This window comes from Betta splendens, chromosome 1 (assembly GCF_900634795.4).
Source record: "Betta splendens chromosome 1, fBetSpl5.4, whole genome shotgun sequence".
NCBI lineage: Eukaryota > Metazoa > Chordata > Actinopteri > Anabantiformes > Osphronemidae > Betta > Betta splendens.
The window spans coordinates 8559538-8581249 of NC_040881.3; the positions used below are offsets into that span (position 1 = coordinate 8559538).

Sequence of the window (21712 nt, forward strand, 5' to 3'; positions counted from 1 at the left end):
TAATTTGTTGTCATAATTTTAAAGCCACAGCGAACAGCAGGAATTGAATGGTTTTTCAGTTTTTAAATAACTGAAGTGTGGAATTTACGTGAGTCTTTGAAGGTATCACACGAAGGGAAACAGCAGCAGCCAGTGTGGATCGCTGCAGCAAGTAACGCTGGTTACCTACATTCAAACGTGGTGCGCTACATGTCAAAAGTTGCGGAAGAAACATGTGACAGCCCCTGGTTTTAAGGATTATCAAGAGGTGGGGATTCGTCGTCCATGCGCGACTGAATGTTCTACAGCTTAGTAAAGTGACGAGATAACGTTGGCTACAACGTTAGCCTAGCCGGGTTAGCTAGCGTTAGCTGTTTCAGCTCGTGCAGCTCCCAGGTCGGTCCTGACTTACTGTACACTGCTCCTACAGGCAGCTCACACACAAAATAACGGGTTTCGCTACGGTGTTTTACGAGATTGTGCTGCATTCACATCACAGCACTCCGTGTAGCTGCTCTGCTTTGCACGTTGTTCAAATATGACATAGGCTACAGTATATGACGTTGCACTGTGTTAATAGATTAGTGTGTTTTGACAGATTAATGGTCCACTTGATGAAGTGGTGAAGGTGCACGTTTAGCATTTGTTTGTTTAGTAACTCGCCTACCTGAATAATCTGGATGCATTTTGCAAGTCTTTTCCCGGACTTTAAAGAGGTTGTCTTTAATTAATTGTGACAGGCCAGTAAACATTGATTATGATACTAACAGTGTGATGCCGCTACAATACACACCCCGGGCCTGACTGCATTAGACATGATACAGTAGGTGCTGCTACTGTACATGCTTCCCTCATGGCCCTGCTAATTCTCCATAAACCACAGTACTGTTTGAAATTCAAGTAAAATATTTGATTTACTTTTTTTGTGATGTCCTGATTATGAAACGCATTATGTACTGTTTACAGAATGATATACTCTGATATAAGGATGAAGGTGACATCAAATCGCTCTAATATGCTTCTGTCTGAGCCTAGAGAAACTGTCTTCTCTTTGATCATACTAATTGCATGCCTTCTTAAAGACTCAATCTGTTAGACCACCATATAAATAAATCATGTGCCTTGGATACAAAATAAAAATAAACATGATATATATTTAAGTGTTTAGATTCAAATATCTGATATAAAGCACACAATAGATTTATTTTTTTACTTACAAATTAAAAACCTGCATTAGCTTTAAATATCTAATATAGCTTAGGCTGTATAATAAATACTTTTAAAAGCCAACTCTGAATCACTGCTGTTCTGTACTGACAGAATTCTCCAAATTCCCCTCTTTGTGTCTGATTTTGTGCCGCATGAACTCAGCCTACAGTCATGGGCCCAGACATCCCGTCTGTGTCTAAAACCGAATCCTCAGAAGGAAGTAAGTATGGAGGAGTTTTTCATTTTTCTGCATTTACATTAACACATATATACAAAAAGAGTTTATTCTCAACTCAGTTTATTTAGCAGTATATTCAGGAGATATTTTTGAATCTCTTTGTACTGCAGGTCCCAGGGAAGTTGTCTCTGAGTCAGATTCCTTAGAGGTTTCAACCCCCACTGAGCCAGATAACTCCAAACAACCAGAGAGCAACATCTCAGACAAGTGTTTCCCTTGCCCCGTTTGCGGTAAGGTATTTGACAGGCCGTCAAAGCTAGACAGGCATAAACCTGTACACTCGAGGAAGCCTAAGACTCTTCATCAGTGTCAGCATTGTGATAAGACTTTCACCCAACAAGAGAAGCTGATCCGACATCAGAATTGCCACAACAGAACTAACAAGCACCCCTGTCCCGAATGTGGAAAAGTATTCAACAGACCGTCAAAGTTAGAGAGGCATAGGCGTACGCACTCGAAGAAGCCGAAGGTGCCTCATCAGTGTTCATACTGCAAGAAGACGTTCAGTAAGCTTAACAAACTTGTCCGTCACCAACGAATGCACACTGGCGAGAAGCCTTTCACCTGCTCGGTGTGTGGCAAAGGATTCTCTGAGTCAGGCCATTGCAAAGCACATGAAAGGACTCACGAGGAGCAGCCAGAAAAACCTCACTGCTGCGTGCACTGTGGGATGTGTTTCTTCAAGGCTTCAGAGCTTCGTCGGCATTTCCGCTCTCACACAGGAGAGAAACCTTTCAGATGCACCTTGTGCGAGAGCTGCTTCTCTCGCTCAGAGGGGCTTAAACGACACATGAGGAGCCACACGGGGGAAAGACCTTATAAATGCCATATCTGTGGGAAAAGATTTTATTCTCGTCAGGACTTAAATATTCATGGCTTGACACACTCGGGAGAGAAACCACATCTTTGCCCAGTCTGCGGTAAAGGCTTCTCGCAGCTGGGCAATATGAAAGAGCATGAGCAAAATGTTCATGTCAAGTCAGAGAAGTACATTTGTAATGAATGTGGAGCGACCTTTACACGGTACAAGTCACTGACAAAACATCAGAGGACACACACGGGAGAAAGACCTTATCTCTGCCTCACTTGTGGTCGCAGGTTTTCATGGAGTCATTCTCTGAGCAGACACCAGAGGACGCACACACACAGAACTATGAGCTTATCTCAGGACAGTTTAGGTTTTGAAGGACCTTCTGAGAATCCCAGCAGTTAAAGACAGGGGTGAAAATTGTCACAAACATTCCATTCAATTATATAAAACATACCTCTATTGTTAATTGAAAGGTTTTTAAATTAATGTGCCTCCACGTATTATGTTAATTGCATCACCAAGATATGTTCCAAACAAATAAACGCTCAGTAGAAAAAATGTAAATGATATTCACAGTGAGATTGTCAACATGGTAATAATGGGAACACACTAATATAAGTGTAGGTTAAATGAACAATGAACACAATGGCCTCATACAATATATTTTGTCATTTGTTCAAATGTTTTTTTGTTGTGTAAAGATGTGAACTGAACCGATCTCATCGTCTAAAACATACTGTACTTATCTATACAACTAAAAATACACGTTTTTTAATGAGCTGTGCTATTAAAATGTATTTTATTGTATTTATTAACAGTAGTTAATACATAGTTTTATGAAATGACCTAACTTAGTTTTAATCTTATGGGTACTTTATACAAGTAATAAACATAAAGACAATGTCATATGTATTTACTGATCTTGAGGGTTCCGTTTGAACGTTTTGCTTCTCAGGTTGGAAATTTCCGAAAGCACGTGAAGACAACGTGGGGGGCAACCGACCAATGACAGGGACCAGCGGAAGTGGAGCTGTTGCTAGGCGACGTTGTTGTCTGGCGGAGTTTGCGGGCTGTTTGGAGCAAACATCTTGTTTTCCCATCTTCACACTTTCGTGGGAAACGGATAATAGCTTCAGCTTTTCACATGGATGTAGAAAAAGTGGACGCGCCTCAGCTTGAGCTGGAGGCTGTTATCGGCTTCAACGGTAAGTTTTCCTGGAACCTTAACGTGAACGTTACGACTAACGGCAACAACCGTTGTAGGCAAAGCAGGTTCGGTAGCTGTCCCCAAAACTAGCTAGTCTTAATTTTAAAGCTTTTATTTAATTGATTTTAAACTTAACCTCAGGGTTATATAGAATAAAATAAGATCCGAACCAGTAGCGTCACTTTTAGCAGGATATCATTCTTTAACATTACATTTATTATTTGCGCCTTTTCCATATTAAACTGTATGAAAATGGGCTGTATGTTGACGCTGTGTGCCACATTCTGTTCGATCAGGTCACGTGGTTTCTGGCCTGAGGGTCCACCCAGACAGAGATCACCTCATCTATCCACTGGGGTGCACAGTTGTTGTGAAGAGACTCAAAGATGGCAAACAGGACCTGCTGCACGGACACACAAACAACGTGTCCTGCATTTCAGTGTCCAAAAATGGACTGTACATCGCCTCTGGACAGGTCATCTTCATGGGGTTTAAGGTAGCTGCTCATCAGAACTCAACAAATCATCAGGTAAAACATAGATCTTTAGAATTGACGTGCATGTGTATTTTCCTAGGCTGTCATAATCATCTGGGACTTTGCGGGACGTTCCATCTATGCTGAGCTGTCCCTCCACCAGGCTAAGGTCGAGTCACTGGCCTTCTCTCCCAACAGCAAGTACCTGGTGTCCCTGGGGGGTCAGGACGATGGCAGGTACACGTCTCAACAGAGCAGTCCAGTTAGTGAAGAAGCAATATTGAAATTCACCAAGCCTGCTGTGTCCTTTGTCTTCCAGTATTGTGGTGTGGAATGTGGAGACCAAACAGGCTATCTGCGGGAGCCCGGCATCAGCTTACAGCACCGGTCACTGCCTCACTGTGCAATACTCAAACACTAATGACAATGTGTTTGTCTCTGCTGGAAAGTGAGAGAAGGACGTCTGCGGGCATTTCATTAACCTGCTGATAAAATAAATATCTATTTATAACCCTATGTCTTTTTTAACAGTCGAACGCTGAGAGTCTGGGAGCTGGACCTCCGCAACAGGAAGATCAGACCCACAGAGTGTCAGACAGGAAAGCTGAAGAGGATTGTAAAATGCATAGAGGTACGTTATGAGGCACACGTTATGTTATATAACATAGAAACATAATTTTACACAGCAACTAATGACTTTTTATTTATTACACAGATGTCAGAGGATGATCAGTTCATTTTCTGTGGCACCACCAGCGGAGACATAATGAAAATCAACATGAAGACAGGTCTTCTGAGCAATTGTGGTCCACTTAAAACAAAATTAAACCTGGTAGGTGAGCTCAGTATAAGTCGCCCAATTCCGGCTCTTGCTCACTTTCCCTCTGTGTTCGTAATAACTTTAGAGGATTGTGTTTTATGCGTGAAGTGATGGTGGCTTTTCGGTACAGGGTGTCAGTGTCCTAAGGATGCTTCAGTCTGGGGACCTGCTTGTAGGCTCTGGATCTGGGACCTTCACTCTGTGTTCCAGGAATAACTTCAAGACTCTTAAGTAAGTCCTCTGCTGTGTTAAAAGTGCATGCGTAACATTCCTTTTTTAGTAGTTTTATTTTCCAGCACTTGCTGTTTGCCTATTTAATTCTTACATTTTCTTGCCACACTAGGGAGGTACAGCTGGAAAAGGGGGTGACCTCCATTACTTTAAGAGGAGAAGGCCAGCAGTTCTTTGTTGGGACAGAAGCCGGTCAGATGTATCGCTTCAGTTACCAGGACTTCACGCCTGAACTCATATCTACCAGCCACCCCAGCGCTGTCAAAGACGTAGCCATCCCTTTGTGAGTGTCACTACAACAACAGCAAAAGACGAGTTGAAATCCGCAGTCACAAAATTTGTTTGCTGGATTTTCCTAAGACCCATTGACACCCACCACAGAGAGCAAGTCAGAAATTCTTTGTCAGTTTTTTATATTTGTCAGGAGAGCAAATTATTCATAATAATAACAGTAGTTCAATCTAATTGTGTTTTATCATTTTTTAGTTGTCCTGCACAATATCTAATCTCTGTAGTACCCAACTCCACTCACTAGAGGGCGACAGACAACTCCATGTTCCTACAGCTTATAAATTCTATTACTTATATCAGCACTTGAGGCGTTTTTTTTCCTGAGACTTCATTAACTTTCTTTCTACCTGTCATTTTTGTTTTCTCTGCCAGTGGAACATCTGAATTATTTGCAACCTGCTCTGAGGAGGACATCAGAGTGTGGCACATCGACAAGGCCAAAGAGCTACTGCGCATCACTGTACCCAACATGACGTGCAATTCCCTGGACTTCATGGTTGACGGACATAGCATCATCAGTGGTGGGAATGAGGGGGAGATATCTGCGTGAAAGACATGAGAGGAATATTCAGTTCATGATATCTTCTGTAGTCTAAGTCGGGGTTGAGCATAGCTTAGTTAAAACTAATTGCACTGTCTTCTACCGTAGCATGGAATGATGGGAAGATTCGCGTGTTTGGCCCTGAAAGTGGTCGGTTGATGCTCATTATTCACAACGCGCACAGAATGGGCGTGACAGCCATCGCTGGCACCAGAGACTGCAAGAGGATAGTCAGTGGAGGAGGAGAGGGGCAGGTCAGTAGATACAGTACAAACATATCACTGTTTTATAAATGTCTCAACACTCTGTGAAACATAAACACGCTGCTCTGTTCACATTTAAGTGTAATATGAATATGCTATAAAAGATCTTTTCCTTATTGAACAACCAGATGACAGATATCAGAGACAGAGACAATTATAATTTAGTGTGAGAATGTTTCTGTCACAATGAGATAAATACAGGAGCAAGCACAAGTATAACATCTTATACTGTGCCACGTGGACTTCATGTTGAACTGGATGTGTCCTGTGAGGCTGAATGAGCTTGGGTTCCCCTGCTGCAGGTGCGTGTTTGGGAGCTGCATTCAAGTGGACATCAGCTCCTGGAGACCATGAAAGAGCACAAAGCCACCGTCACCTGCATCAAAATCAAGAGCGATGACAAGATGTGTGTCACTGCTAGCTCTGATGGCGCCTGCATCATTTGGGACATAGTGTGAGGATTGTGTTTGTTCTTCTCATTTTTGACGGTACTGATAATTAACATTTATTTTGTGTTAATAATAAAACGAGTGGTGAAAAAAACAGAGCGATGCCTTAAGGTCTGAGTGGCAATGAGTTGTCTGGTGCATTCTTTTTAAAGAAGCTTAGTTCTTTAATCTGTGGACCTCTTGTGGGAGGAGAATAGAACTCAAAGTGGTTTTATATTCACTGGATATGTCTATCAAGTATTTTAGTTAGTTCATTGAATCTGTGTTTAGCTGTGTTTTTGTTTGTTAATGTGTTAATAGCATGTGACTCACACTCCTCTCTCTTGTTTTCCATCAATCCTTGTAGGCGATTTCTGAGTCTTCAAATGGTGATCGCCAACACAATGTTCAGGACAGTGTGCTACCACCCAGAGGAGTATCAGATCATCACCAGTGGCACAGACAGGAAGGTATGAAACCTGCACCACTGTCCATCAGTGCTCAACTAGAACGTCTGCCTGTGTTGCTTGGTTTTGGATGGTTTTATACACCGGCGTGTAAGTTTGTTAGCAAGATAAATGTCTTGGACCCGTAACTCAGCAGTTGTGCCTCTTAGGGAAAACGCTGCAGTGATTGTAATGATTGAAATTCCCTCAGGGTGCCGCGACACTCACACTCAACAGTCATAATCTAGATGTCTCATTATGCCGTTATTGTTATTATAATCTTCATTCCGAGCATGAGTGAAAAGCCTGCGGCTCTGGTAAGATCAGCGCAGAGGAGCACATACTTACACAACCACACACACACACACACACACACACACACACACACACACACACACACACACACACACACACACACACACACACACACACACACACACTTGCATGTCCATAGATTAGTCTGAAAAGCTTGTAATTTGTTCCTCAGCTCAGCGTAATTAAGCTGCAGTGTTGGCTGCTGGTCACTGGCAAAAACACTCAACCATTTAAAGCTGTTATTTTGGGAGTAATTGTGAAAAACTCAGCACCACTTATTTCCATAAGGTCATAAGTTCACAGTGTTAGAATCGAAAAAAAAGCCCACTTTGAGTGTGAACCTCGTCCCCACCCTTAGCGCTCGGCCACACATAGGCCCGTGTTGTTGCCTCCCCTGCATGCTGAGGGGTGAGGACAAGTTGTGCCGATGGCCGCAGCGCCGCGCTTGCACCAAGCGAGTGGCGAGAAAGGGAGAGAGAGGGGATTCATGGACGGGCGGGGAGGGGAGAGATAGAGCATCGCGCTGTGGCGCTCCTGCCTTCCTGCCGCCCAAGTGCCAGCCAGACCAACCATCTGCTCATCGCAGGACACAGGCGCTTTGTCTGGGTCAACAAAAACCAATGTTCTCCCCCTCCTCTCCTTATTCCCGGCTCTCTATCGCATCCCTGCATGACTTTGTGGGTAAATGCAGAGTGTGTAGACTAACAAAGAGAGGTTTAATTCGTGAGGGATGATGAGACAATAGAGTTCTGACTTTTCGGCCCAGGCTTTGTCTAATTTGCTGAAGGAATAATGAGGTGTTGAATGCTGAATAGTTCTCCTCCAGTCTGTCCATGAAGATTTTCACCGGTCGTCCAGGTGAAGTCACCTGGGAGTCCAGTCACGACAACTGGACTTCCAGATAGTTCTCAGTAGAGCAGTGTAAACTTTCTGTGATGATGATTTGGCTAATGCTGTATCACATTTAATATACACATCTGCCTGAATTCATCTATATTTTCTAAAGGTTATATAAAATTTAGTTTGGTGTCTAAAATTAATATGAGCACAAATTAACCAACATCCGTTATCTCAACTGTTAATAAACAAAGTACTATAGTCTAATGAGTAATCTATTTAAATTTTTTGAGGTGTCAGGTGTAGGAGGAGCTGTGGTTCATTGTAATTTCAGGCCTTTGACAATCATATATAAGGAGAACCAGCAGTGGGCTTGACATTCAGATCTGCTTATGGTTTCTGCATGTAATTAATTTCCTGGGGGCTAATGTTGTGGCTCTAGTCCAGCTTCACAGGTTGAGGTGGAGGAAACACAGATGGGCCAGGACAACTCACACAGGTGGGAGTCTCTAATAAGTTGGTGAAATGAGATGAGGGACGAAGGCGAAGCCGAGATTGTGGCAGAGAGGAATAGATGGAAGATGACATGACTAGAAACACTGTTCGGATCTAGTTCAGTTGTATTTTGAGGTACTTAAACGCAGCACATGCATCAGTTGGATGAATTAGCATAAGCTGTACAGCTGTAAGCCTCACATTGTGATTCGAGTTAGGATCAATCAAGGGATGATTGCAGGCTTTTCTGTCTGGTGTTCATAATGAACCATGTTCCCTCTGGCTTTGTTTTGTTTTTCTTAATTATCTTTTGCAACGTTATTTTGTGGAAAATATTAATATCAGCAGGCCCTTGCGTCTGAATAATCCAGTCCGAGGCAGATGAAGGCTGTGGAGGAGATGTGTGTCTGTGGCTTGTGTGAGCAGCTGAAGGTCCTTAAAATCACTCCGGAATCAGAACATTCTTTTGAGCGTTTGCCTTTTGTCGCTCATTCAGTCCGTAATAACCAACGGTATTTGACATGTCTGCGTGAGATTCCATTTCTCCTCCTACGGTATGATGCATTAGCGACACTGTCTTGTGCCGAGACATTACAGCCCGTCTCTTATGTTCCTCTCAAACGAACTGCCGTACTATATGTAAAAGATGATCTACGTAGGGATGCACGTGCTTTGTTGAACGCAGCGTGCATATGCATGCATCACGGGGAGATGGAGCCGTGCGTGGCGTGTAGCGCATCATGAGCGTAATCTCCCAGCCTGCGCTCACTGAAGTGGCTTCTGAACAAACAGCCAGCGAGATCAGTGGTAACGATCTGATCCGTGCGGCCCCTCGCTTACCTCCACTCAGCTACTACGCGTGGTGGTAAAAATAACAAGAAAGCGCCGTTGTTGGTGTGTTTGCACTGTGATGTTTTTTTTTTTTTTCGCTGCCTGCGCTAAAAATAACTCCAGCTAACAATTGCTTTTTGTGAGACGTGATACTCTGACAGCTGTTAAGCCCCAGGGATGATTAAATCTTATTCAGATCAGCAGACATGGTTTCAGGACTGGTGTATGACAGCAGGATGCAATCTCAACAAGACGGAATAATAAAGCCTGTTACCATAATCACTAGTGTTGACATGTTGCATATTAAGAAAATACCAGCACTAATGGAAATGATACAGTATTATGTAACACAGCAATACAGTAGCACAACAATTAAACATTTTAATTTCAGACCCCTGTCAATCATCAGTAGGAATTATTACTGTAGTTCATCAACTTAATAGAAGCTTTGTTGGTGTGTGCACATGATGCTGATGCCACACCTACTTAAGTGTATGTGCTGTAATGGTCGCACAGCTGCTGCGTCTGCTGATGTCTTCGTCAGGTGGCCTACTGGGACGTGTACGACGGCGCCGCCCTCAGAGAGCTGGAAGCCTCCAAGTCCGGGGCCATTAACGGCATGGACATCTCACAGGACGGCAAATACTTTGTGACAGGTACAGTAGCGTGTGGCCCGTTCCGCGTCTGCTCGTCACTGTCCCCCCGTGGCCCATTTCAGTGATTTATCAAAGCAAAGTGGGTCCATTAGAAATCCTCGAGCCTCCTGAGAATGTCCACGCTCTACGCAGTCAGCAGGCTTCCGTTGCTCCTGGTTTGCTGCTGATTGTATTCAGCAGAGTTGCACATGTCTTTTAGTTAAAGAGGAGTGTTGTTAAATACGTTAATTTCTCTTCAACCTGACAGCCCCTGTTGTTTTTCAGGAGGCGTTATTGCTGGCTTCTTCGTTCCATCACTCTTTGTTTTTCGTGCCCTCTCACGGCACCACGGCACATCCTCCCCTCGCACTCCTCCCTCGTTATTAATACATCTCCCCCCCCTTTCCGGGCCAGGTGGTGATGACAAGCTGGTGAAGGTGTGGGACTACATGGAGGGAGTGGTCACCCACATGGGGATCGGTCACGGCGGAAGTATCGTCAGTGTCAAGATTTGCTCCAACAGCCGCACCTTAATCAGCACCAGCGCAGATGGAGCTGTTCTCCGGTGGAGGTTCCCTCACTCCTCCACCTACTAACATCAAGCTCATAGCATGAACCAGCAAAGTCATTCTCCAATTTCTACAACACTCACTTCTTTCAACATCCCCTAATCTTAGGAGCATCTGCAGCGTGTTTACTCCCTGATCAAATAAATCACTTATTTAAGCTTCAGTGATTTGTTTCCTTTGTCAGCTTTGAAAACACTATTTACAAAAGCAAAAAGACAATTTGTGAGTATAATATTATGCTTAAAGACACAGGAAGTGTATTCTACTCATGCTTCTCAGTGCAGATGAAACCTTAATACCGGAATGTGAAACCAGTGATACATTATACAAGACATGAAAATTCAGATATGATTCCTCTGTCTGGTACTGAAGAGACAGGTAGGAGACCCAGATTGTTGCTGAAGTCGCCTATCAATAGCAATTCCCTGCAGTATAATGGTCAGAGAGGGACGTGTAGAGCACATGACAGCGAACACCTCTCACCTTCCCTGGTCCATTCTTCATGATGCTCTCACTAAATAATTAATATCTCACCTCTACCTCCATCCAAAAGTAAACTATGTCAGTAAAAACACCCCAGGAGCAGTAAAATAGGACACCCCTGCCTTCCTCCTTATCCAGCTCTGCCTATGAGCAGAGCAGCATCATGTGACAGAAAGGAAACAAACGCTTAATGAAGAATTAGCTTATTTGTATGAGAGTGCGTCTGTGTATGTTACTTAACAACGCTGGAATAAGACCATCAGGGAAATTATGGAAATATTGAATAGTGCCTGACTGTTACAATAAATCAGCACATCAGACCCACTAAATTCAATCTTTAGTTCTAGTGAACTGTGAAATTAGGCTGCAGATGTTTAGAGTCTGAATGAAGAACAAAAGATACCGGATCCCCGAAGAGAACCCTCATTGCGCCGAACACGCCTGGCCAAATGGTTCTGCATCATCCATTTTGCTCCGTGGAGCCTCCTCGGTGTAGGAGCAGTCACATTAATGTGCGTGCAGAGAGTAGCCGGGCTATTTATAGGATACATCTGTCTGTAAATGCTGGTGTGTTATTTCAATAGCCCGGCGTCGGACAGCCTCTTTGCTGGAAATAGGAACATATTGCTGCCGTAAACATTGTGTTATCATTGCCCACGGATTCCAGAGGCAGCGCTCGAGTCATTATCTGCTTTCTGTTTTAGTCTAGTCATGACATTCTATTAAACAGTCCAATCTCGATACGCGTAACCGTAACCACAGCGGGTCATTTGCATATAGAAATCAGATCACAAACCTGTGTGTGCAATATGTGATCCCCATCCTCCATCCTTGTGTGTTTGTGCACACGTTTAATTTTAATTACGTGTAAACATTACACGTTTCAAATGATCATACTGTATTTGTATCAATCATTATATAAATTAAACATATGTCTTCTGTTGTGTTTCATGTATTAAATAATAAATAGACTTTTAAACCACCATGTATGACTTCTTTCTGTAATTTGAACACATTTATTTTTTATTTTTTTATGGTCCTGTCGCCCGTCAGGTGATGTCGTCATTGCTCCTACAGGGGGCACTTTTAGGCCACGGCGCCTGACACCTATTAAACACATCAACTTCCTCGTCCCCAGGGCAATAAAGAGAAGCTGGAAAGTTCCAAGCCCTCGACGAGTCCGTCAGCGGCGCGCGACCGCCCGAACAGGTTCTCCCGCTGTTACATCACGGCTGTGATTGTACAGCGATCCAATCAAGGCAAATTAAGTGCGCGCGCGGCGGACGGACGGACGTCTGACGGGCGCCTCTCTGCTCCACACTTGTTCGTCGCGGCTCCTCAGACCGGAGGGAGGGAGGGGGTGAGGGAGGGAAAGACCGCCAGGCGCACGATCCAGCGCCGCGAGCCATCGACGAGGAAGTGTATCGAACCTGCGATGTGGGGCGAGCGAGGCGGCGCGCGCGTGTAGTTCCCGCCATACGGCAGCGTCGTGTCTCGACGCGCGCAGCGGCGACAGCGGCACGGAGAGAATTACGGGGATGTCAGTGGGAGGAAACCAGTGACCATGTGCCGTGCAGGTACTGAGTCGGCGCTACCTCCGCGGTAAGGCTCGCTGAGGTACTGGAGGAGGAGGAGGAGGAGGCGCAGACAGCCCGGCAGACAGGTGCGACTCCACAGCCCGCTTCATTCCTCACAAGTCACGCAGCCATGGACGGCCGCAAGGAGAACCGGGAGCGAAAGCCGCCCATGAAACCCAAGTCCGCCACGCGGAAGGAGAAGAAATACAAAACCGGCAGGTTCGTCCGCAGGAAGTCTTTGCGGTCCTTTGGGAATTTCATGGGCAGGATCCTTAAAACTTTGGGCACTTTGGCGCACTTGGGCGACGCCGAGCCGCCGGACGCGGAGGACGACGACGGCGGCTTCGGGCCGAGCGCGTCCGGCGGCTTCGCGGACGACTGCCCGCCGGCCTCCAGGGAGGGCACGGCGAAGAAGAGCTCCGCGGCGCCGTCCGCGCACGGCTCGGTGAAGGACCGGCTGTCGTGGTGCTACGGCGACAAGACGCCCGGGGTGCTGGGGCTGAAGAACCACGGCAACACCTGCTTCATGAACGCCGTGGTCCAGTGCCTCAGCAACACCGACCTGCTGGCGGAGTACCTCGGGCTGGAGCAGTACCGGTCGGACCTGTGCCGCGGGCGGGTGAACGGGGAGGTGAGGGGGGAGCCGCCGCAGAGCGCCCGGGGGGAGGTCACGGAGCAGCTGGCGTCGCTGGTTCGAGCGCTGTGGACGCTGGAGTACACGCCGCAGCTCTCCGTCGACTTTAAGGTAAAACGACGACACTGGTGATTGAGCGCTGCTCGGTTTTGTTTTCTTGATATGTCGACGGAGCTTTGCGTCAGTGGACGGTGCGGTTTGTCTAGTTTGGCCAACTTTTCTCCAAAGTTCCCCACACTTGTTCCCCCTAGGGGGCCCAAAGGCCAGAGTTGACCACGCGTCACACATCTGGATTTAGACAATTTATCACGAGATTCTCCCGCTCCGTCAGCGTGGGCGATAACAGTCAGACACTTAATCTGAAGTCACAGCGGCTTCAGTCGTCTTGAGTGTATGGTTCATGTCACTTTTCTGCTGAAACCTGAACATGTAGGATCAGGTCACATGGACTCTGGATTGGTCTTAGGACCGTATTATCCAGGTGCTGAGGACTCGGGTTTGTCCCAACAGACCTCAAATGTTTTAGGGGTCACTTCATCTCATCTAGTTTTTGTCCTCACGAGTCCTGAATTGTCCCTTGACGTGTGATTTGTCTGATTTGACTCGACCACAACCCAATAACCATATACTGTACTGTAGGTCCTCGGTGTGCAATGAAATGATCCCACTGACCAAGTGATATACAGTAGCCACCATTAATCTCTTTGGTGTGTGAGCTGCACTTATTGGCTACCAAAGAAGTGTATTTGTGTAGTTTATGGGTTTAAGTCCATCTGACCCAGTTTGCATGAAGTTCTGGCTGCTTGGGTTTTGCTTGAATATTTTAGCAGAACGAAGGAATAAACTCCCGTCACAGCTTAAGTACAGGCCATCATGTGGTTACTGATTACACACACAAACCTCCGCTTGAGTCACCTGGCAAACATTCCAGCACTTCACTTGGCTTTTCCTCATTGTTCGTGAGGTAAAGCGGAAATAGAGAGCATTCCTCCCTCGTTCACTGCAGTCTTTACAGGAGATGTAAACGTAAGCCTGTATGTTGTCAGGACATCATTCGGAAAGTGGCCCTAGAAGCCCGTGAGCCCGGTCAGCAGGGTGCCGCGCTCTTCCTCCTGGGCTCGTTGGATGGGAGTCAACCAGCAGACGCGCTCAGCGACGCTTGCTCCGTTGCATCAACAGCCTGGAGGGAGATGCAGGGGAGGAGATACGCAACACGTGCGCGAAAGGCGTACGCGGTCGCACAAACTCACACACGGGGAGACAGAGTGGAGTGTCATTTATAATAGAAAAGGTTAATATTCATGACAGCCGCTGGATGCTGCACCTAGCGCCACGAGACGGTAATAAATGAATAATACGCGCTGAGAGGGTGAGTGCATTGTACTCCAGAGCTGTGAGGGGAAGAGGAAGAGCTCGGTGCGGTTTTGATCTTAATAATACAAGGAGTCGCGACGTTTCGGATGCTGAGCACCTGCCTGCACGTAAGCTTCAAGAGCGAATTAAGACTCCTGCCGCCGCCTCTCCGCTAAAGTTTGGCATGAGGAAGCCGTCAAATCCATCAAGTTCTGGGCGGAATGGTGTGAAAATACTAATTCGATAATTAATGTCCTTGACTTCGCCTCGCCGCCGCGCCGATCGAAGTCTGTCTGCTCGTCTCAAGGTGAAGCGGGAGAGAGGGCTGTCTTCCGTGGCGGAACAGCGGGGGGCCCCCTGCTGGGATGCCTCCAGTGGCGTGCACTCAGAGGCAGCGAGGAGGAGGAAATCGTGGCGGGAGAGGAGAGAAATTACCGGTAAACAAAACTATTGTCTCCATCCTGTCGCTGCGATGCTCCCGAGCGCCCTTCATCCTCCAGGACACGGCTGACAACGGCTCATTATGCGCACCTAAAGACGGGCAGGCTGGCTTTTAACTCTCCTCCCAAGACGAGCGCGTCTCCGAACTTTTGCGCATTCGGAGCGCGATTTCGACTTCGCGGTCCTCATGCGCCTGTCAGAGGAAATCACTGTTTGAACCGAACACAGCAGCACGACCTCGGGCGTTTTGCAGAGAGAAAGCAGGGAGTTAAGTCATCATTTCCATTTCCACATCTTTCTGAAAGGTTTGAGTGGAAAACACTTTTTGTTTAGCTTTCTTAGATTTCTGACAAGCCAAAGTGCAGGAGTATTCATTAAACATGACGTTTAATACGGGGCTTGTTAATTCATTTCATGCCTAAGGGCTTATTTTGTGGACAGAACACCTAACGGGGCCTGTAATCAATCCAGTCTTGAGGTCGACATCTACCACGCATCCTGGACCGACACGGTCTCTGAAAGGCAGCAATGTGCCGAAATGACTGTGATCTCACTAATGGAGATGCTGCGTTGAAAGGTCAGAATGTTCTCCCTTTGCCTCACTACACATTTGATGTTAATGTATTCTGGAGATGCAAAGGGGCCTTTTATCGGGCCGGGCCTAAAAGTTGCCGTCCGCCCGCGACCTCCAGGATTTAACAGCAGAGTCACGACTTTTGAAAGCTGCAGCTGAGGCCCGGGGTCGGCGCTCGGCCCGCTCAGCATGAGGCGATGCCGCACCGTGAGACTGTCGAGGACCAGGGAGAAGCACCACCTGGACCGTCTTCTGTGGAATCGCTGCCTCTTATTTTAGTGTGATTGCAGCATCTTTTAAGTGGAGCAGATGTGTTTTTTTCCTTGAGCCGCATAAACTGTATAAGTCAAGATTTAATTCTCATTGTCCTTAAGCACACGCTGCATGCGGCTCTGAATGCATACTGCACATCCCCTTGGTAATAATGCTTCAGACACTTCATCCCGCTCCTGTAAAAGCGAGTGCTCCAGCAGAGCCACCATATGCCGGGCGGGCGTCGTGTGCATTCCCACGACTCAGCGAGGCGCACTCCATTATACTTGCGCCGCTGTGACAAACGGCAATCAGGAAACACGAGTGAGCGTGTCTCTGTGTGAGCACCACGACGTGAGGCTATTTTCCACAGGCTCTATTATCCCGCGTATGATTTATGTAGCCAGCCTGAGCGACATGCTCGGGGAAGCCGTGGGAAGGCAGTGGGGGGTGCGTTGGAGCAGTCGGCGCTGGTTTTTCTTCTGGTTCTTTATCTTAGCAAGAGAAGTCCACAGAAATCTGTATGGCCCAGGGCTCGCGCTGTATGTTCACGCGGCTCCTGGACTCCGTTGTGCACACAGTGGTGTATTTACAGCCTCAGCTGTGAATCCTCGGTGTATCTCCATTCCGGCGGAGCCCAGGGGGCCGTAAACCATCCAGAGGCAATCACTTCTATTGAGTCGCATCCCTTCGTATTTCTCGGGGATCGCCTGTGAATCTGCAGGGGGACATCTGCCGACACGCCGGCTTTGTTCAGCGGCGCCACCAGATTCTGAGGTTGCTCCGCGTTGCCGGGAAATTATAGGTCTGATTACAAGATTCAGGCATTTTAGGGGGCTGTCATCAGAAGACGTGCCCGTTCTAGACGCGAAGGCAGATGACAGAAGAAAGGAGGTGGAAATTTGGAGGGGCAGGGATGGACAGGTGGCCCCCTGCATAGAAAGCGAGGCTTGTGTGTGTGTGTGTTTTCTGGGAGCAGGTGGGCTGGCTAGAGCTCAGCTGCGACTGTTTAGTGGTGGGAACGTTTCACATATGATGGAGAAGGAAATACAAACAAAGAGAGAGAGAGAGAGAGTGAGAGAACACGCAGGCGAAACCCCCGTGAGGGAGAAGTGACCTAAGTGATGGAGGCTCTAAGGGAGCGTGAGGTGAACGGGCAACACACAGAGCAGCCACTAATGACCAGTTGTTCCTGAGGCCATTCTGGCCACGCCTGTGGGTGGAGGTGAGACCTGTGTGCGGCTCCTTTTCAAGGCCCACCCCAGTGTGTGAGTGTCTGTTTGCCAGGCTGCACCGCCGTGACGTGAGCTGGTGTAAATGGGCTTTTAGGGAGAAGAGAGTAACGCTGTGTGTGTGATAATAGTAACCCCCTGCCCTTCCTCCACCTGATGTTTCCAAAGTGGGAACGAGAGGGTTTGGGGTGGTGGGTCAAAGGAAAGGCAGAGAGACAGGGCACTAATGGGATGTTCAGATACGCTGAGCTGGAAACAGACCTCAGTCGGCTGTGATGTTGAATCAGACTGGTTTTGAGTTGGATTTTGGAGGTTGTGATTCTCCACATGCTCTCACTTACTGATCACTGGAAGCAGTAAATGAAACAAACGTTGCTCCCATTCAGAGAACAAGTGGAATTTCCGCCTGAGCCCCCCGCCATGGATCAGGCCCTTCATGGTGTGAGTTGGGTTTCAAACCGTTTGTCCAGAATCAGACTCAGTAGTTCCGGCCACCGCTAATGCACTCCTTCACACTGACATGCCGCTCACCTTCATCTCCTCTGACGCGTTTGCTCGACAAACACCAGCGTTGGTTCACTCTTCTCCTCTTTGCATCTCCGTCCTTCCTCGGCCTCCGCGATCTTCTTCCTCCCGCAAGTTCTGTCCTTGGGAGCATCAGGCTCCCGCAACCTTGAAGCTCGTCCCCCTGTTGTTTGGGTTCGTCCCGCCAGCGCCGGAGCGACCCGCGCCCTGTTTTCTCTCTTCACATCCGTGCCAGCCACAACTGAGTCGTCCTTTTGATAAGGAGACAGATAAACATTCACAGGTCGCCTGAAACTCCGCCAGCTTTCCCTCCCTCACACCATCGCTCTCTCTCTCTCTCCCTCTCTCTCTCTCTCTCTCTCTCTCCCTGTCTCTCCATCTGTCCCTCATCCCTCCATCTCCTGTCAGTGCATCCTCATAGTGATGAAGCTCATTAGTGGGCTGTCTCCGTCAGGTACGGCAGGGTGGGGGCTCTTCACTGTGTTTATATTTAGATCCTGGGGTACTGCAGGTATGATGTGGTGATTTTTAATGAGGTGCTGAGCACAGTCTGGATCCTGTCAGTCACACGCAGAGAAGAAGAAGTGGCCACCGAGCGTAGTGTTGATTCAGCCACTGGCTCGCTCTGTAATTTTCTCCGTCTGAAGGATGAACACACAACTCGTGCCGTATAATTAAATTAAACAGGCCGGCACTTTTCTTTTCCTAACAGCTGTCAGGTCTCAGGTATCCCTCAAATCTGCAGAGTGTGTGTTTCATTTCTTAAGATTTTAATGGTCCCCACAAGCGGATCCTCATTTTGTTTACTGTTGTGGCTACGCAGCTAAGAATAGCAATCTGATTACATTATTTAAACACCCAAGGTCCTAAAATCTAAGATTTAGGACAACTTGCATCTTTTATTTCCTTTTAAACTTGGCACCAGACTTGCAGCAGGGATTTAAGACTCCAGTGATTGTGCTGCTGCACAATTATATCGTTAATCACTATCAGTGGTTGCTTTTGTTGTCAAGGAAGCACAGATGTTTGTTTCCTTATTCGCTCCCTCTCTGATTACACACACACACACACACACACACACACACACACACACACACACACACACACACACACACACACACACACACACACACACACACACACACACACACGTGAATGCGCTGCTACAACAATCAGAGATATTTACTGCTTGTTGTGAATAGATGCAAACAATCAGCATTTTTATTCATCAAATAATAGTATAAGTAATTTCTGCGAAGGTGCGAAGGACTTGAGGACCTGCTTTCTTTGTCAAACTTAATAATACGTTACATCGTATTGGACCTGTTTTGCCTGCAGCAATTTACTGTACACTTGGTCTCAGGTCAGATTAGACACTTGAGATTTTCTTTCACATAATCAGATAATGGCCAAATATTGTCGAATGTCCTTAGATAGATGTTTAATTTGATACTAATACACCTGTAGGTCACAAAGAGCAGACTCCTTCAATCAGTGGGCTCATGGTGTCATGTTGTTAATATTTAATAACTTTGTAAATCAGCTTGAATGTTACATCCTCACGTCTCTTCTCCTTTTCAGAGCATTGTGGCCAAGTACGGCTCTCAGTTCCGGGGAAACTCCCAGCACGACGCCCTGGAGTTCCTCCTCTGGCTCCTGGACAGAGTTCACGAAGACGCCAGCGCCAGCAGCAACAATAACAGCAACAGTAGCAGCAAGACCAAAGCCAGCGCCAAGGTGAGTCCGCCGCCGCTGCATGCGTGGCGCGAAGGGCTGGAGGCGGCCGCTGATACAGTTCTATGACTGGATCTAAAGTAGCAACTAGTGCAACATGAGCTTAGCGCTGTTAGCTTCATTCTAGCCAAAAAGACGCTGCATGTTTGCCGTGTAGCTCCCCCGCTCTCATCTGCAGCTTAATTGAACCCAATTGGACCTTGGCATGTGCAGCAACTGCTTTCCTGCGAGATGTGAAAGAAGAAGCAGTTGAATTGGCAGACAGCTGAAACCCCCCACCCTCATCTCGACAGCAGCTCTGTCTCTGCTGAGGGACGTTCACCTTGCAAACCCCTCGCTTGAGCACGAGCCAAGGCTGGTTGCGACACTGCGGGAGGGGGACGAAGGACACGCCGATCATGACAACTTCAATCCGTCTGTGATCACCCGCCCTAACTAAAGGCAGAGTTCTCCAGCATGCATGCACGTTTCATGCCCCCCCCCCCCCGTCAGCTGAGGACCCCTCGGTCCGAGCGCTGAATGCGAGCTGCACTGTCGCAGAGCTGCCACCCAGCGCCCAGCTGCCCTTCCCTGACAGCAGCGCTAATAGAGGGAGCCTTTATGCCACATAAAGAGCTTAGGGCTGTGGAGCTCATTAGGCTGCCAGCGAATCATGGCATCATAAAGCCGGCTTTCCTCCGCCGCCGCCGCTGCGGGGCGGAGGAGACGCAGCCTTTTTCACACCAGGATTTTGTGAAATGAAATGCTTGTCCCCTTTTCCCGTAAATTGATTTCATTCATGTAGCTCAGTGCGCTCACGCTTATACTGCTGCAAATCTTACAAGTCCCCCTCTCGGCCATTACACGGCTCTCTGCGGGTTCAGGAAGTGACCTCGTGCGTGAGGATGCACTTCCAACAAAACCCCAATATGCACATTTAGTGTAGACACAGTGAAAACGCGCAACGCTTTCGTTTCTTGGCGCTGCAGTCATTCCCACTGTGAGATGAAATCACTTTCATTTCTTTTGGATAACCCACATCTCACTTGACTCGACACTCTTCTAATCTGCCTTCATCTGCATCTAACACGCTGTGATCAGTGGTTACACTTTAAACATTAAGTTAATTAACAAATCCCCGGCATTGACTGCGTAACACGCGTCTCCCCTCCCATAATCCCTCCCTGCTAGGCCCATAGACTTTATGTGGTGCTTGCAAAAAAAAAGGATCGGAAGGCGAGTGGGGAGCGAGAGAGGACTGAAGGTTCAATCTCATTAATGCAAGTCAGATAATAATTGATGCTTTTTGGAGGGCAGTGGGACACACATATACACACACACAGAGTGGCTGTGATGGCTACTGGAGCCTGGGAAGCAGGCAGTGGGATGATACTGGTCTGATACCGATTACACTGGGAGGACAGAAACTCACCAGTGTCAACATGATTGGGGGTTTCACAGACTCATGCAAATACACAAGCTGCATTTGGTGTCAAATTAACCAAGCTGACATTTTGGTGTTTGTACTGGTTTGCATCGCTGAAGCCCACTGGAAGCCACAGAACACGTTACCCTCCTGAGGCAGATGCCCTCACACTGGCCCCGTAGCGACTCCTTTGCTCTGCCGGCCTCCGTCTGACCCGACAGCCTCCATATCTCCGTCTCTCCTGTTATTGCAACATGCAGCTGTAGTGTGAGATGAGGTGAAATTCCCAGGGAACAGGTATAATGAGTTCCTGGAACAGCAGACGCTCGCGTACGTTCGCGCCTTCGTGTTCTTTATTTCATTTCTTCTTTAACCCAGAAGCATTCGAGGCACTTGTTTTCTGGCGAAGACGGATGATTCTCACTCCGCCGCTTCGTCTGAGGGAACTTGGCAATAACCCGATGATGGGAGCTGTGTGTTTCTGTGTAGAGAGCCGCGTTCGGAGACTCGCACATTAAAGCACGCATCAGAAGACGACCTGAATAAAGTCAAGTGAAACGTTCCTCTTTGAATTGCAAATCCCGTTTCGGGGGATATTGATTTATGATGGATAATAGATATTTGTGAATTGATGTGTGTCTGTGTGGGCAGAAACACAAACACATACTTAGAGTGCAGTGAATTATGTAAACATGTTGATGCAGCTGACTGATGGTGACCTCACCCTGCCTGTCACCCAGTGCATTCTGGGATACATAGATATGGGTTCAAAGATTAATAACAAGTAGATCACTGTCTTACTGGAATGTATTAGCTTAAGCTACTACCCTTTTCTAAGCGAATGGTCTGGCGCATTGTTCAGTTTACATATATCTGGGAAG

At 47.2% G+C, this 21712-nt stretch overlaps 3 protein-coding genes across 10 annotated transcripts in view; all 3 read left to right on the forward strand.

Annotated features, from left to right (window-relative positions):
* Nucleotides 1–98: 98 nt before the first annotated feature.
* Nucleotides 99–3143, forward strand: LOC114845004 (zinc finger protein 501-like). Of its 4 annotated transcripts, none has more exons than XM_055512242.1 (3): nt 99–247; nt 1300–1408; nt 1537–3143. In XM_055512242.1, exons 2-3 carry the CDS (start codon nt 1360–1362, stop codon nt 2637–2639), a joined length of 1152 nt encoding a protein of 383 aa, XP_055368217.1. In that variant the 5' UTR covers nt 99–247; nt 1300–1359; the 3' UTR covers nt 2640–3143. The 4 variants fall into 4 exon arrangements, with proteins under 4 accessions (XP_055368217.1, XP_028988773.1, XP_055368220.1 ...); XM_029132940.3 differs by having other exon boundaries at nt 115–247; nt 1351–1408; XM_055512245.1 differs by having other exon boundaries at nt 133–375; nt 1351–1408.
* On the forward strand, nt 1537–10784 carry cfap52 (cilia and flagella associated protein 52). 4 transcript variants are annotated; one of them, XM_055512231.1, is made up of 15 exons: nt 1537–1656; nt 3193–3442; nt 3741–3940; nt 4020–4156; nt 4239–4367; nt 4451–4550; nt 4635–4751; nt 4870–4970; nt 5083–5253; nt 5634–5782; nt 5911–6056; nt 6368–6519; nt 6861–6963; nt 9962–10073; nt 10338–10784. In XM_055512231.1, exons 2-15 carry the CDS (start codon nt 3382–3384, stop codon nt 10646–10648), a joined length of 1989 nt encoding a protein of 662 aa, XP_055368206.1. In that variant the 5' UTR covers nt 1537–1656; nt 3193–3381; the 3' UTR covers nt 10649–10784. The 4 variants fall into 4 exon arrangements, with proteins under 4 accessions (XP_055368206.1, XP_028988437.1, XP_055368212.1 ...); XM_029132604.3 differs by having other exon boundaries at nt 9934–10073; nt 10467–10605; XM_055512237.1 differs by having other exon boundaries at nt 9934–10073; nt 10338–10474.
* Nucleotides 10785–12099: 1315 nt separating this feature from the next.
* usp43a (ubiquitin specific peptidase 43a) overlaps nt 12100–21712 on the forward strand; it is a 49019-nt gene continuing 39406 nt past the window's right edge. Inside the window, exons 1-2 of one of the 2 annotated variants that reach the window (XM_029132289.3) lie at nt 12100–13426; nt 19274–19429. In XM_029132289.3, the coding sequence (XP_028988122.1) occupies nt 12812–13426; nt 19274–19429 (771 nt within the window). In that variant the 5' untranslated portion in view covers nt 12100–12811. The remainder of the gene's footprint in view (nt 13427–19273; nt 19430–21712) is intronic. The other variant, XM_055512224.1, reaches the window with a different exon arrangement.